This window comes from Leptinotarsa decemlineata, unplaced genomic scaffold (assembly GCF_025532065.1).
Source record: "Leptinotarsa decemlineata unplaced genomic scaffold, Ldec_3_MD MMD2_tig00000251_RagTag_RagTag, whole genome shotgun sequence".
Taxonomy (NCBI): domain Eukaryota; kingdom Metazoa; phylum Arthropoda; class Insecta; order Coleoptera; family Chrysomelidae; genus Leptinotarsa; species Leptinotarsa decemlineata.
Genome location: NW_027412547.1, coordinates 6,694,831 through 6,710,043, shown reverse-complemented (window position 1 = coordinate 6,710,043; position 15,213 = coordinate 6,694,831). Strand labels below are relative to the sequence as shown.

The following is a 15,213-nucleotide window of genomic DNA, read 5'->3' as shown; positions in this document are numbered from 1 at the left end:
CGAATATCGTCCGAAAAAAGAAGGACTAATGGATGATGTATGAGATTTCTTTTTCAACATACGCAGACTATCTAGACCACTCCGTTAGGATGATTGTTCTGACTATTGAAGTCCTTGGTGGAATTATACCATTATACCTTCTCTACTGACGAATCTTAAGATCATGTCGGCTTACCGCACGAAGGCAGAAACTTGGCCAAACAAATGGAGAAGGCCGTCATTCTTGGCTCATTTCATCTCTCTCTTGGTCCCTATGATCACTTCCTTCACGGTGTGGGGAGCAGTCATTGGTTGATAATGCTGGCGCGACTTTCCGAATGTGCGGGAAATTCATAGACAAGGTCCGACCAGCTTAACCTTCGACATAATAACAGATTTTGCTGTTATGAGCCTGGAAGAGACAAATCTGCTCTTTCATTGAGATAGTTGATAACAATAATTATTTAATCCCAGCTATAAAAATTTAATTTTTCGTAAAGGAAATTAATATTTTCGGAACTTAACGCAAAAACATTAAAATAGGTTATACAATGTGTTGTAGTGATTCCTGCTACAGGTTTTTTTTACAAATGAAACTAATCCATTAGTACATATATATTTTATTGGTTTGACTGCGCTGCCTCTGGGGCTTTACACTTTCAACAACATGGCACACTGTACATGTATTTTGTAAAATAATATATCTGTACATAAAAATCTGTTATTTAGCATTTTGATTCATAGATCCTTCACTTTTTAGGTGAATAACATTCTAGAAAACGAATTCTTTCGCTTCTTACAAAAGGCACTTCGAAAATCATTTCTGATCATTCTTTACTCATCTGGCATTTGGATGAAACAACTCATCTCAAAAATGAAAGAATGAGGTTTTCTTCTAGTGTTTTCCAAAGTTACAGTGTGATACAAAATACCGAATATCAAGCAGGTGATATGATAAACACAGAGCAAAATTTTCAGTTATTCCGTAATTCATTTGATTTTTAACATGGTGTTTAGTATTGACAGTGTAACTTCGAATCACTTCGAATATAAAACAACTCATTCAATAAAATTCATTATCACAGAATCTTTATAAGAAAATATAACATTAGATATCTGATATTACACAGTAATACAATATTGCACCGAATAAAACAAGAAAATCAATATTTTAGAATTTTTTTGGAGATAAACAAGAGAAGGGTCTATTTCTAAGATCCATACAATTCAACTGCTAAAGAAAAAATATAGTTTCAATAGGGTATACATTTAATTTTCATCAGCTTTGACACATATTTCTATGTTTTGATATTGAGAAATTGACACTTTTGCGAAAAATAATCTGGTTTTGTCTACAAAAACTGAAATTTAAAACATCCAGTTGTGTTGATGTTTGAATCCTTTTTAATTGAATTGCCAGTAGAAACACACTAACTAGCTCAACATCAAGCAAAACCAATGAATGGTTCATGTCCTAGCAGATTTAATAAAAAGCACAGAGTGAGGCATTTCTTGTCTATGTAGGAATTATTAGTTTGAACCAGGATCTCAATGACATGGAGGGAAGTATTTACACATTCCATATACTTTACTGTATCACAGCCAAGAATTCACATGGAAAATAATAGTTAGGGCTTCTCAAAATCATTGGTGGGGGGCAAATTCTGAATATTTCATATCCAATAACGTTATACATATATATTCAAACACATAGTAACACGTTTATTCAATTTTATCTTGGTATCAACATTTCCACCGATCATTTTGAATTTCCCTCTATAAAAACATTAAAAAGCAAATAATATACGATCACCCTATATTCAGATGATCGTTTTCAATACTCTATTAAGAATTTACAATATATAAGTAACAAATTCTAAAACTAGATGATTTTTGGGAATCCCTGCGTTGATTTGATCCAGAATTATTTTTCAAAACACCATAGGAATGTGAGAACATAACCTCAAACTGTTAAATTTCTCAAGTTATTTTAGCTACCTGTAAATTTTGATTTAAAAAATAATTTATAATCACAAGTATGAAATAGTCGATACGCCAATTATGTTTCAATATAATTCCATAGTGATATTTCAAGGTTTGAGGTTACTTCTTCAGTTTCATTAGAGGATCGTATCAGGGCATTCCGATCAGTTCGTGCATTAACATAGACAGGTAAAATAAAATACAGATCTTTGTGAACATTAAAAGCAGTCCTATATCACACGACGACTCTTTTTGAGATCGATTAGTGGTTTTTCATACCCACTGTACTCCTCTGAACAGAATGTTTCAAAATGATAAAAAAGTAAGGAACAAAAACACAATTTTTTCTACTCTCTCTTTTATTTCCTTTGCCATAATATTAGATATTATTATATATGCTTGTTCCCGTGGGTTGGGCTACCTATCAGGCGCGTCCCCAGGTGGTGGATAGGGGAATGTTCAGGGGACTGGAGGCCTTGTCCGAGAAGCCACTGTGGCCTTACAGACGGGGTCGCCGGACTCCTGGTCAGTGGCAGAAATAAGTAGGGTGAGGGGAACTAAAACTCCTCAAAAGCCTTTGCAAAACATGCCACCGTGGACCAGCCTACCCAAGCTAAGTTGGCAGCAGGGTCATATGCGGTTACAAACGATCCCTTTGGGGAACTGGGCGAAACCTCATTGTAATCAGCCTACCTCTGGTAATGCGGGGCTCTGCCAGAGGTGACCAACTCTTCCCTGGCTACTCGTGGGAACACACATGAATGAAACAGACACAAAAACAGAAACAACAAAAACAAATGTCGCTGCACCTTTCAAAACCTTCGCGGAGGCCACCGTGAGACACGGTGACAAAGAGAGTGTGTGTTCAGCGAGTCTTGGCCTACACCTGCGGATATAAAGGAGATGTCTCCTAGTGACCTGTCCACCTTCCTGGAAAGGACAGGATGGACGATGACTTAGGAGGACAACTCCTCGGGAGGATGTAGAATGGGTCACATGTGGCCTAAGTGCTGTGGGTCAACACTCACCCTCCCTACTCTAGAGATAGACAAATATGATTGTTTTGTGGATCTAACCTATCAATTACTCTCTTTCCTCTACAAAGCTTTTTGATGAATTACACATCATTTTGAAACACACTGTTCAACAAAACCATCACTAATTTTATTGTTCATGTTCATATAATTACATATCACTCTTCATAATACTCCTGTTCTCAATTTTACAGTAAGCACAGTAAACGCATCTTCCTAATGCATCTTGCCCTAAAGTCGTATTGTCATGAAAAATAAACCTAATCTATCATCTCTCATTGCACTAACGTCGAGTACAGCATAGTAACAATTTGGTTAGTTTCTGGGACGATAAATGTACCTAACAGTAGGTACTACATGAACTGCTACTCAATAGTTATATTACAACTATTGAAGCAATAAAATTTGCACCTCTCAGTTTGAAAAATCGTCCCAAAACTTAGCTACTTTATAACAAGGCGATAATATCAATTTTAAAAAAGCAACAGTGGTAGATAACTATACCTTTTTACAGCAACATATCTACATATTCAATTTTCAATTAGTTAATGAGTCTCACATAATTGTTCACGATTACTTTGTGTTCACTAAACAACAAATATCATTCGACCCGTTGCCTTTTCCTGTTGATCACTTCCTCTTCGCAGATCTGATCTGGAGCGGACCACCTTCGCTTTCTTGCGGCCAAGCTTTCCGGCGATAGCGACTGAGGGGGGCGTGAGGACGGTTGATGGAGGTTCATTGGTTGTGTTTGATTTATGCAAACCTGAAACAGAAGGAAATTGTGAGTTTGGTAACCATTTGTATCTGCACTTCATCACTGTACAGAAACAACCGTAGGCAGAAACATTCAAATGTTTGTTGTCACTGCTACGTGTTGTAAATTTCCACAGAAATGAAACTCTTCTCAATTCTCTTCATTTTAGGCAAATATCACATGTTTTAATTTTGAAAACTGCTCTACCTCCTACTTTCCAACTAACAATATCTTTCAAATAACATATTATTTCCATCAACAGTGCTTTCACTACAGGAATTTGGAGAAATGATTGAAGTAACAATTTTAATAGTTCTCAGAAATGTCTCTTTCACAATTATTCAATATCCTTGAAAGGTATGCACCGCCACCTTGCGGTAATGGTTCCCTCGTCAAGATAAAAAACGCAAAAAACAAGACTAGACAATATTGCCCATTCGCAGGGACCGTTGCCGTAAGCTGTCTGTGTGTGCAAAGTTCTATAAAGAGAATGTGGTAATGACATTTTGTATTGGAATTTCTATGAAACGTGAGATATTTTAATGAAGATAGTTGTGTGAGTGAAAAGAAAAGTGCCTAAAAAGTTTTTCGTTGAAATGATTTCCTCGCAGAATGACATTAACTCTGGTATCTCAAATGAATGATGTGATTGAATGGTATTGTGTCTGCAGTTGTAACAGGTTAGTTTAGTTTCCTTAATCTATTATTTTAATGAACAATTGATTTTTTCAATCAAACTATGAAATATAAATCAATTCTTGGACATTTAGTTTTGAAAAACCAAACTTTTGGGGTTTTTAAAATGAAATAAAGTGATTCATCGATTCAGAATATAATTTTCCATTTTTTGCTAGTATCGGATCTCGGAGAACGCTGTGTGTTGGAAATGAAAATTTTTCGTCCTCTATTCAGACTTTCATCGGAACGGTTGTCATGTGAATAAGTTGTTATGACAGAGACTTTTTAGAATCGTTGTAATTAATTTTTGAATTGTCAAATATAAATATTTCTGACTTCGTGACTGAAATTTCAGATATTTCTCTCCTTTTTGGAGCTGATGTCGTTAGTTATTTGTATACTGGGTCCATAAAAAATATTTATTAAAAAGACAGAGATACCTTCAACGATTGAGACAAATCTGCCAGATATTCATTCCTGAAGTGTATTCTGTAGTTTTGTTTCAAACGTTGAAGATATGTCTGTCATTTTATCAAATATTTTTATCAATTGTATCTAAATCAGGTATTTCATTGCTCGAGAGTGCAAAAGTGGAAGAAGGGTGAAGAGTCCAAACCGTTTCAAATTCTAATTTTTTGTTTTGCAAATTAATTTGCAAAAGGTGGGAGAATGTTGGAAATGAAAATTGTTCGTCCTCTATACAGACTTTCATCGGAACAGTTGTCATGTGAATTTGTTGTTATGACAGAGACTTTTTAGAATCATTGTAATTAATTTTTGAATTGTCAAGTTATTATCAGAAAACTTCATAAATAGTATATTGCATTCGTATTATACCCAAGTTTTCCCATTTCTTAAACTGTGCAAAGACACATTTTGAATGAATATAACAAAAGATAAATGTTACAAAGAATATTTGAATGTTTGTGACTACGGTTCTTCATGCTAAAAATTAATATTTTCCTAGTGTGTCACATTTGAATTATTAATCACCCACTCCGTGGTCCTCCAGAATTGAAACATCTTTCACAAAGCTTTGTCAGTAACCGAAATATAGTTTATTTGATCAATAACAAACATTTACTTTCTCAATAGAAGGCGAGAGAAAATTTCTTGTTGGCAAAAAAAGTGTACCCTGCGAACTACAAAGTTATGTGAAAGACACCAAAGACTTCAGGAGGACTTTGGGGTTGTTGAGTTAGTAGATTTACTACTTCGCTACAAAACTGAAAAACCAAATTTTTCCCTCAGAGTGATCGTATGTATGTGTTAATATTATCACACATACATATAAAGGGATGTAGCCAAGAAACAAAAATATATCATCATTATAAACTCATCATTCATAAAAATATGAGTATTGTGACGCCCGAAGATGATATCTATTACTTTTGGATTTTTTTTCGAAATTGGTTCATTCGTTTTTGAGAAATTAAATATTGAACGTTTTATTTAAAAAAAAATAGAAAATTCCATACATTATTCAAGATGTCCGGAGTTAGCAATCGGTATTCCCGAACAATTCTTCGTCGCAGGTCTTCTAGATTTGTAGAATTTATTCAATTAGTAAGTAGTAAACGTTTTGAAATGGACGCCACTGTTAGTTTTTTCTGCACTGGTAGTTTTTGTTGAATCTAGTTGTCGAAGAACAAAAAGTAGATAGTTGGCCACTGTCACTTCTTTACGAATTAATAATCAGTCATCCTTGTTCATTGTGTTCCAACATGGTTTATTCTACTGAAGAAAGAGTAGAAACCTCAGAGTAACAAAAGACAATAAGAGGCCTTTTCCATCCTTATATTGAAGGCAGCATAACTTTGTTTATTTACGGGAAGTAAGTTGGACCATAAAACAGTGGCGGTCGGTTTAGTTGATAACCGAAGGGATATTAAGTATATATTTATAAAATAAATCATTTCAGGTGAAAATGTATTCTTTTTAAAAAATTTCCTACAGGAAATCTGATTTATTATTAATGATTATGGAAATGGGGCCAGTTTTTCTACCACCTGCTATATTTTTATTTATGTATGGCTTTATAATGAAGCGCGTGGTTTACTGGGTTGAAATTAAATTATTTCAAATGAACTAATTCATAACAATGATAAATGTTAATTTCAAAACTAACGAACTTTGCTTCATAAAATCAGATGAAGAAATTTGTGATTTATTCTCAGATTTGATGAACAAGCGGTACGGTTTGTGAGGTCCGATATAAAGAGTTTTCGATTAGAAATCATGAATATTCATAATTACGATTGAGGTTTGATATTATTTTGTGATTTCATTCAAAATTGGTATCTAGGGTTCTTTGTGGACCGACATTATGGAATGGGATATTTTTGATGTTTGTAATGATCGTTTTTTTGATCTTACTCTTATAAATGAAGTTTATGAAACTAGATTTACATTATTTCATTTATTGACATATCCCTACCAAAAAGAGGTTAAAAAAAAATGGCAACTGTCATTTCTTATTGAATATTGTCTGTAGGCAACTCAAAAGTCTCGTGCAAAGAAAGAAAAACCAAAACGGAGATCATATTCTTTGTGTGACGTAAGTTAGTTGTTAAGTGAGCAATAACAGATATAACAACGGTTGCACAAAAATAAGTTTTTTTTGATCTTATTCTTATAAATGAAGTTTTTGAAACTAGGTTTACATTATTTCATTATCTGACATATCCCTACCAAAAAGAGGTTAAAAAAAATGGCAACTGTCATTTCTTATTGAATATTGTCTGTAGGCAACTCAAAAGTCTCGTGCAAAGAAAGAAAAACCAAAACGGAGATCATATTCTTTGTGTGACGTAAGTTAGTTGTTAAGTGAGCAATAACAGATATAACAACGGATGCACAAGAATAAGTATTTAGTATACAAACTGAATATTGAGCAGAAAGCTTTTCAATCTGTTGATCACAGAATGGCTATGACCTATGGCATACATATGAAAAACATATTTTTCATTTTTGAATACAGTTTTTTTCATTTACATTAACGATTTTTCGTAATTATAGAATTCATCAGCATGAAGTATTGAAAAAAAAAAACAATGTCGGTCCACAAACACCCCTATACGCCAATTTTGCAGGAAATCACAAAATAATATCAAACCTCAATCATAATTATAAATATTCATGATTTCTAATCGAAAATGCTTTATATCGGACCCCACAAAGCGTACCTCTTGTTTATCAAATAAAAAATTTCTTCATCTGATTTTGTAAAGCAAAGTTCTTTACTTTCGAAATTAACATTTATCATTGTTATGAATTAGTTCATTTAGAATAATTTAATTTTGACCCAGTAAACCACGCGCTTTATTATAAAGCCATACATAAATAAAAATCTAGTAGGTGGTAGAAAAACTGGCTTCATTTCCATAATCATTGATAAATAATAAATCAAATTTCCTGTAGGAACTATTTCTAAATAAAATGTGCAATAGCGTTTCTCAATAACGAATGAATCAATTTCGGAAAAAATGCAGAGTAATAGAAGGACGAAAGACCTTTCGAATGGAGTACCCCATGCCATTGAAAAAAATAGGGGAGGTAGTCGCTGATTTCCATATCAGAATTATTCCCCCTAGAAATAAAAATTGACGTGTTCTTTGAAATTTTCGATTACACATCCGTTTCTGACTTACAGAGAGGTTCAAGTTTTCGTTGGAACGCCCTGTATATTCGCCAATAGATTGCTTTAATTTGAAAAAATTACTAATTTAAAAAGTTCTGTTTTCGAGTTTCCTAGACTGGTTTCTATGTCCTTGGATATGTTTGGCCTTCTGCGGATATTTTTATACTTGGAATAGTTGAGGTGTGATGTGAGGTGTGTATTTCCGATTATCAGTCGAGTATCTAATGGTAGCCAACTGGTTGGTCTGAGTGATTCATTCTACTCATTCAACCGCTGTGTGGAACGATGGTTCGTGCCCAACGGCAGGATGATTGATTTTCACCCCGTATCGTCTAACATGTGCTGAGAATCGCACATTAAAAGGTAATATCACGTTAATCCATGACTCGCACAAGTTTCGATACCTGGGAGTTGTCGTTCGTAAAGGGGCGATAGACCTTGAGATGAACATACCTTTGGTTCGGAGAGGTGCGTTTTAACAACACTGTTGACTGACTGCTGTCTAGCTGTCATAGAGGTGGTTGTGGCAGTAGTGATGATAGTGGTGCCTGCTCTGGTCCCGGACCTGGTGGAGGGACAAGACGTTGTTGGCGTTTCCCTTGGCGTAAGCGATATCAAGACGTCCCCGACTCGCAACCGGTGAACTTTCAAACCATAACACTGTTGGGTACGGTCGGGATTGCAGGAGGCCCATCCGTGTCCCATCACAAAGTAGGGATGTTCAGCTCTTGATTCCACACCGACCTGGAAGATGGACATAAAAATTACAGAACATGTTTCAGAAATGAACGAGACGTCAGTTACGAACAGTGAAAACGGTATAAAATATTGTATAATTTCATATAGTAGCTTGTGTACCAATAGGGAAGTTGACTATTTTAGTGACAGTGTTCGAAACCATGCGTGCATACTTAAGATGGCAAAAATATTCCAATTTATTTTTCAGTTGGACTTTTTTTTCAAGGACAAAACACAAGCATTACAGAAAAATCTTAAGGCCTACTGAGAGCGGTGCCAAGTCACTTGAACACTTCCCGTGAAAGTTTCTATAGAAGAGAGACACATCTCCAACATTTCTTCGATCTTCCAGACTATCAAGGTTGAAAAAGCGGATGGCTTTTTTATGAACAGTTTTCTGGTTGGGAACAGTGTTTTAAGCTTTTGTGAAGCAGCCTTTGCAATGGGGAATGTTCCTCCTGACAAAAGTCAAGTAGTTTTCATAAAAGAGCTCTAAAACAACGCATTTTAAACTTAGCATTTCAACCTTTTTCTTTAAAAAATTATTCAAATACTTAAAAAAGAGGTATGAAATAATGTATTCAACATTTTAAGGGATTCGTTATTTCACCATTTGGCAACATCGGTTATAGCTAATTAAGGATAATGAATCTGTTACCTCAATGAGACAAACAAAGATGACATATTTCAGAGGCGTGCTGTTCTGTTTACTTATTTTCCGAGTTCCGAGACATTCTGTGACATGAAATGAAATTTTGTGCACCTAAACTATCTTACTCTAGATAAATAAATAACAAAACAACTGTTGTTTATGGGGCTTATGGAGGTGGTATTGAACTATAATTCATATTGTGCCTTAATTGTTGATTTATAAAGATGATTTCCCTTTTTTAAAGTAGAATATCTAGGTACGTATAAATTATTTCAACTTGATATAGGCGCTGTTGCCAATATGTGAATTAGAAACAAATCCCTTTAAAAATTAAAACCCAACATTTGAAACATCAATTTGAATATTTTTCAACGTGAATTTGTAATGAATTAAACTCAACTGTATTTTGTTCAAACTTGCATTTGCTGTGATAACCCAAATTGAGGAACATTCCCCATTTCAGCGACATGATTTTGCTAAGATATATTGATGTCCATTTTAACCCCTAACGAACTTATCGAAGCAGAAAACGGAATTGTCTGTCCTGACATTATTAAATCCGGTTCGGAGACATTTATCTTTTTTGTAGAAAACCGATGCCTGGATTTTTGTGGCATTGAATAGAACCTGGTTGGTTTCACTCTAATTCGAAACCACTTCTCGATCCACATCAAGGTATGCAACCTCCTGCTGCCGGTGAAAATATGCATCCGCAGCTGATGTCCTGGAATCCAAATGAAATGACAAGACAAGTGTGCTGTCGTCAGAATGAAATATATTGAATTCTTGATTTTTCCAATAAGTCACTGATATATTATAAAAAGAGGGTTGGAGACAATATGATCCTTATGATCCGTTCCAAAAAAGACAATACTTATCACGTAACTGCTGTTTCGTCACATATTCCCAAACGCTAGTAACCTGATAAAACCATATGAGGGGTTTTCTTAATTTCCTGATGAAATAGGAGTTATAAGTTTTATAAATGCTGTGCCATACCTCAATGCACAAAAACTATACGTAAAATATCTGACTAGTTATTCATTCACTTTCCGGAAAATAACAGAATAAAATGATTCGCAATATGGCGTCATCTAGTGAAAATATTATGAAACACTTTATGTTGTGATACACAAGAGACGATGTTTGCTCAGTTTTTGAATACAATTTGAAAAATTGATTTTTTTTTACAAATATACTTGGTTTTTGTTATTTTTTTAAATGCCTTTTATACTGTTCTCGAAAATATCAACACGAAATTGTATTTTTTACATACGATTTTAGTTTTTTAATACTAAATTGTATTTTACAAACTTTAACATTGAGGGTTACCTCTTGTACTACAAAAAATGTCAAAAACATTATGCGGTTAATTTTTTTGTGTCAGTTTTAAAGCTTTCTACCTTATATACAAAGTAGATTGCAGAAAAAAATGCATTTTTTCACTGCCACTGAAAAAATGAACCGTATGGTATCTTTGTCATCTTTATGTAGTACTAGAGACACACTTTAATGTTGAAGTTGAAAAAATATAATTTCCTAGTATTATTGGTATTTACCACTTCCTACCCGTGCGTTGGGCTACCTATCGGGCGCGTCCCCTGGTGGCGGATAGGGGAACGGCCAAGGGACTGGAGGCCCTGTCCGGGAAGCCAATGTGGCCTTACGGACGAGGTCGCCGGACTCCTGGTCAGTGGCAGGAATAAGTAGGGTGAGGGGAACTAAAACTCCTCAAAAGCCTTGGCAAAACATGCCACCATGGACCAGCCTACCCAAGGAAGGAATCCTGCCGACAGCTGAATGGCCGCAGGCTGATATGCGGTCACAAACGATCTCCTTGGGGAACTGGGCAAAACATTGTAATCAGCCTACCTCTGGTAATGCGGGGCTCTGCCAGAGGTGACCAACTCTTCCCTTGCTACTTGTAGAAACACACATGAATGAAACAACAAAAAAAAATCAATCCTGAGGCTGGACAGAAGTGCTCCCATCAATCTGAGGCGGTGGCTGTGAATGAACAAAACTGTCCACCCTAATCTACCGCTTGGAATGAGGCTGGACATAGCAAGCAGATCACTTCCAACAGCAAAAGCACTTCCTGCGGCGGGCGCCAAGAGCTAAGCTTCGAATAAAGGCAAGGAACCGGCTGTTCCTGCAGGAAAGCTCCCTCACTTGTGCACCTCCACGAAGGGAATTCCGAGAAGGTTGAAGAAGCTGCGCAACGGCAGTAATACCGCTGCACCTTCCAAAACCTTCGTGGAGGCCACCGTGAGACACCTCAAGGTTACCAAAGAGAGTGTGTGTTCGGCGAGTCTTGGCCTACACCTGCCAATATAAAGGAGATGTCTCTTAGTGACCAGTTCACCTTTCTGGAATGGACAGGATGGACGATGACCTAGGAGGACAACTCTTCGGGAGGATGTACAATGGGTCACATGTGGCCTAAGTGCTGTGAGTCTACACTCACTCTCTCTACTCTAGAGATACCAGATACCACTTCCTATTGAGATTTTCGAGAGAAATGAAATGAAAAATGGTATTAAAAAAACTGGGCAAATATTGGTTTCTGTTTGTCAGTACATCAAGTTTTTTTAGACAATAAATCCATAGCTGACGTCATAGTTATTGGAATTATTCCCATAAAGAAAAAAATTCATCATGGAATTGAATTAATCAAATCGAAAAGTCGTTAAAACTTAAATGAATCAACTAGATACTACACATACTTGAATACGTGGGTAGGATTTTGATTGTTATTACATCACATGTCGTTAGCCAAAAACAACTTTCTCAGTTTTGTTAAGGAAAATATCCCGTCCAATTCCAAATGTTTATGAAACCGGCCAACTATTTTGTTTATATATTTATTTTGTCTGCTCGAATGAGAATGTAAAAATTCAGAATGAGGTGCTAATAATAGCAGCCAAAGTAAACGTTTGCCAATAGTATTATCGTAACGTTCTTTGGCAAGGATCCATCGTAGGATATTTCTCGTCGGGAATATTAGGTGGAAAGTTATCCCACGCGTACTACTGGTGATTAACGTTGTCTTGAAATAGATCGCTATTTTCTGTAATCTTTTGTTTCCTGTTATTCCGATTTAGAATTAGTAGGTCTTTTCGAAACGGGTTCAATGCAAGTTACGAGGATCTCTACTCTCAAGTAATTTTTTTGATAGTTTTACGGTTGATGAGTCTGGTTTGAATAAGATTATAAGTTTTTCGAAAGTCATATCATAACTCTTCAGAATTGGATAAAGAAACTAGGATTTAGATTTAAAATAATAAACAAACGTCAAGTAGTTATGGAAAGCAGAAAAATAGTGGAATTGCGTAACAAATACTTAGAACAAACAACTAAATATAGACAAGAACAACGGCTCATTTTCTATTTGGACGAAGTATGACACTCACGACACAGTTACGAAAGGGTGGACTGATGGTTCGAGAATGTGTACGCTTAACATGCCTGTAAACAATAGACTGCAACTAATCATTGTGCATTGCGAAGGAAGTGAAGAATGGGTTCCGAATTCTTTGAAATTATGTGGAAAAAAAACTCAATGCAATGTTGACTTTCATAAGAACTTGGAAGCTAATATTTTCGAGAATTGGATTGAAAACACATTGATCCCAAATTTGGATGCGAATAGCGGAATAGTTCTTGACAAAACTTCGTATCACTCGCACTCAAGAAAAGATGAAATAAAAAGTTTTCTAATGGATAACAATTTGTATTTTGAAGATTACAATACCAAAAACCAACTACTTGAAGTTTTACAGACAAAAACATTTGAAAAAGTATATGGACACACCATACTGAGACTTCCCCCTATTTTTGTGTTCTCAATCCCATCTAGTTGATTTGGGGAAATTGAAAGCATCAGACGTAAAAATAATTTTCCAAAATTTGATAAGAGTTAATTAAAATCCTATCTAGTTGATTTGGGGGAAATTGAAATAAAGCATCACAGGTAAAAATAATTTTCCAAAATTTGATAAGAAGGTAATAGAGCTAATTAAAAAAGAAGTATCTAATATTACCAAAGAATACTGGCAGAAAACGATGAAATAAGTAATTTTTGTTCGAAATAAATCCATTAATGATTCAAATGACGACATAGTGATAGTGAAACAGAATATAGAAGAGGAATTATCAGAAGCTTTCGAAGAAAGTTAGTGAAGTGCTTTATATGAATGTATATATATGAGTAAGTAGTATTCAAAAGTAGTTTTAATTATCATTCTATTATTTGAATTCCTACTTTCCCACTCACTTATATAAAAGACTGGAGAAATGTACAGTAAAATGGATTAACGGGGTCTCTTAGTCAAAAAATAAAAAATTTGCTCTACTTTGCTAGCTTTCACTTCTAATGGAAGTTTTTTTGAAATATTTTTTCCTGTATGTAAAACTTTGATATTTAGAGTAATTTGGTTTATGTTCTGTTTCTATAGAATGTTGCGCTAATGCGCATGATTTCTTGTTAAGCTTTATATCATTTTTATGTAAAGTTATTCTATCATTAAGAATTCTAGATTTTGTTTCAATATATTCCAAGTTACAATTGTTACAAGAAATGTTATGAAGCACATTTGACTTTTTGGTAGTATCCGTTTTATTTTTCAATTTAGTATTCAAATTCTTTATAGTTTTTATTTTTTTGGCATATTTTACTATTTTGTTCATTATGAAAAAGTTTTATGATATTTGAAGATAAATTTTCAAGGTTAGGTAAAGATTTATAAGAAAAATTGATACATACATTACTGTTGATTACATTGGAATTTATATTACTGTCAGTATTGAAAATTATTTTATTGGGAAGTTTTCTGGGATGAGAATTTTCGATCAAATGTCTCCAAGAAGTCTGAGATTTTTTGCTTGAGGGAAGGGTATACTAATTTCTCTATTCTCTATTTCTATTCTCATTTTAGAGGGCTGTTTAATAATATTCCAAAGTGTTTTACTTTTGTTGCTGGATTCATTGACTTTTTTTATAAAATGATTTATTTTTTCCTGACGTATCTCATTTTCAACAGCTTTCTCAATTATTTTATATGCATTATTACAAATTTCAGAGTTCTCGTGTTTCCTCAAATGATTCAAGTACTTGAGGTCATCAATTTTGCGCCTCAATGATGAAGAAAGATTAATTTTTTCATTGATCTGCTTCTTTTATATTGGCAAAGTTGACAGATGCAAATTTATTGAGGAATTCCATATTATCCTTAAGAAGCGACTTAAATTCAGCTTTGGAGAGTTCATTAAGTTTTCGAAATTCACGTTTTTCCTTAGAATTGATAGTATTTGTAGATACATTCAATTGTTTACGTCTTTTGTCCAGGTAACAGTTTGTGAATAATGATCTGATATACCTAGATCAAAATTACCTAGAAGCGAACTAGTCCTACAAGTGTTTGTCAAAACATAATCTATATTACTAACAGTTTCATGCCTGCCTAAAGTTTCGATTCTTGTTGGTGCGTCAAAAAGAAATATCAATCCATAAGATTCGATTATGTCGTAAATGTATTAACATTTTTTGTTAAACTGTCGATATTGAAATCACCACATATAAACACGTTTTCAAACTTGTCCGTAACTATATTCGTTAGAGAGGATAGTTGCACAAGGAATAAGTTAACAATACTGTTAGGTGATCTATATAAACATATTATGGTAGTGTCCTTGCCAAACGAAATGGCAGAACATTCAAATGTCAACTCGATTGATAGGATACATAACGTAG

General features: G+C 34.6%; 1 protein-coding gene across 12 annotated transcripts in view; it reads right to left on the bottom strand.

Annotated features, from left to right (window-relative positions):
- Positions 1-583: 583 nt before the first annotated feature.
- The window catches only part of Atx-1 (Ataxin 1), a 333,854-nt gene continuing 319,224 nt past the window's right edge, over positions 584-15,213 (bottom strand). For all 12 annotated transcript variants that reach the window (XM_074173589.1, XM_074173595.1, XM_074173590.1 and 9 more), the window contains 2 exons: positions 8,525-8,815; positions 584-3,762 (listed from right to left, as the gene is read on the bottom strand). In XM_074173589.1, coding sequence (XP_074029690.1) covers positions 3,598-3,762; positions 8,525-8,815 — 456 coding nt within the window. In that variant the 3' untranslated portion in view covers positions 584-3,597. The remainder of the gene's footprint in view (positions 3,763-8,524; positions 8,816-15,213) is intronic.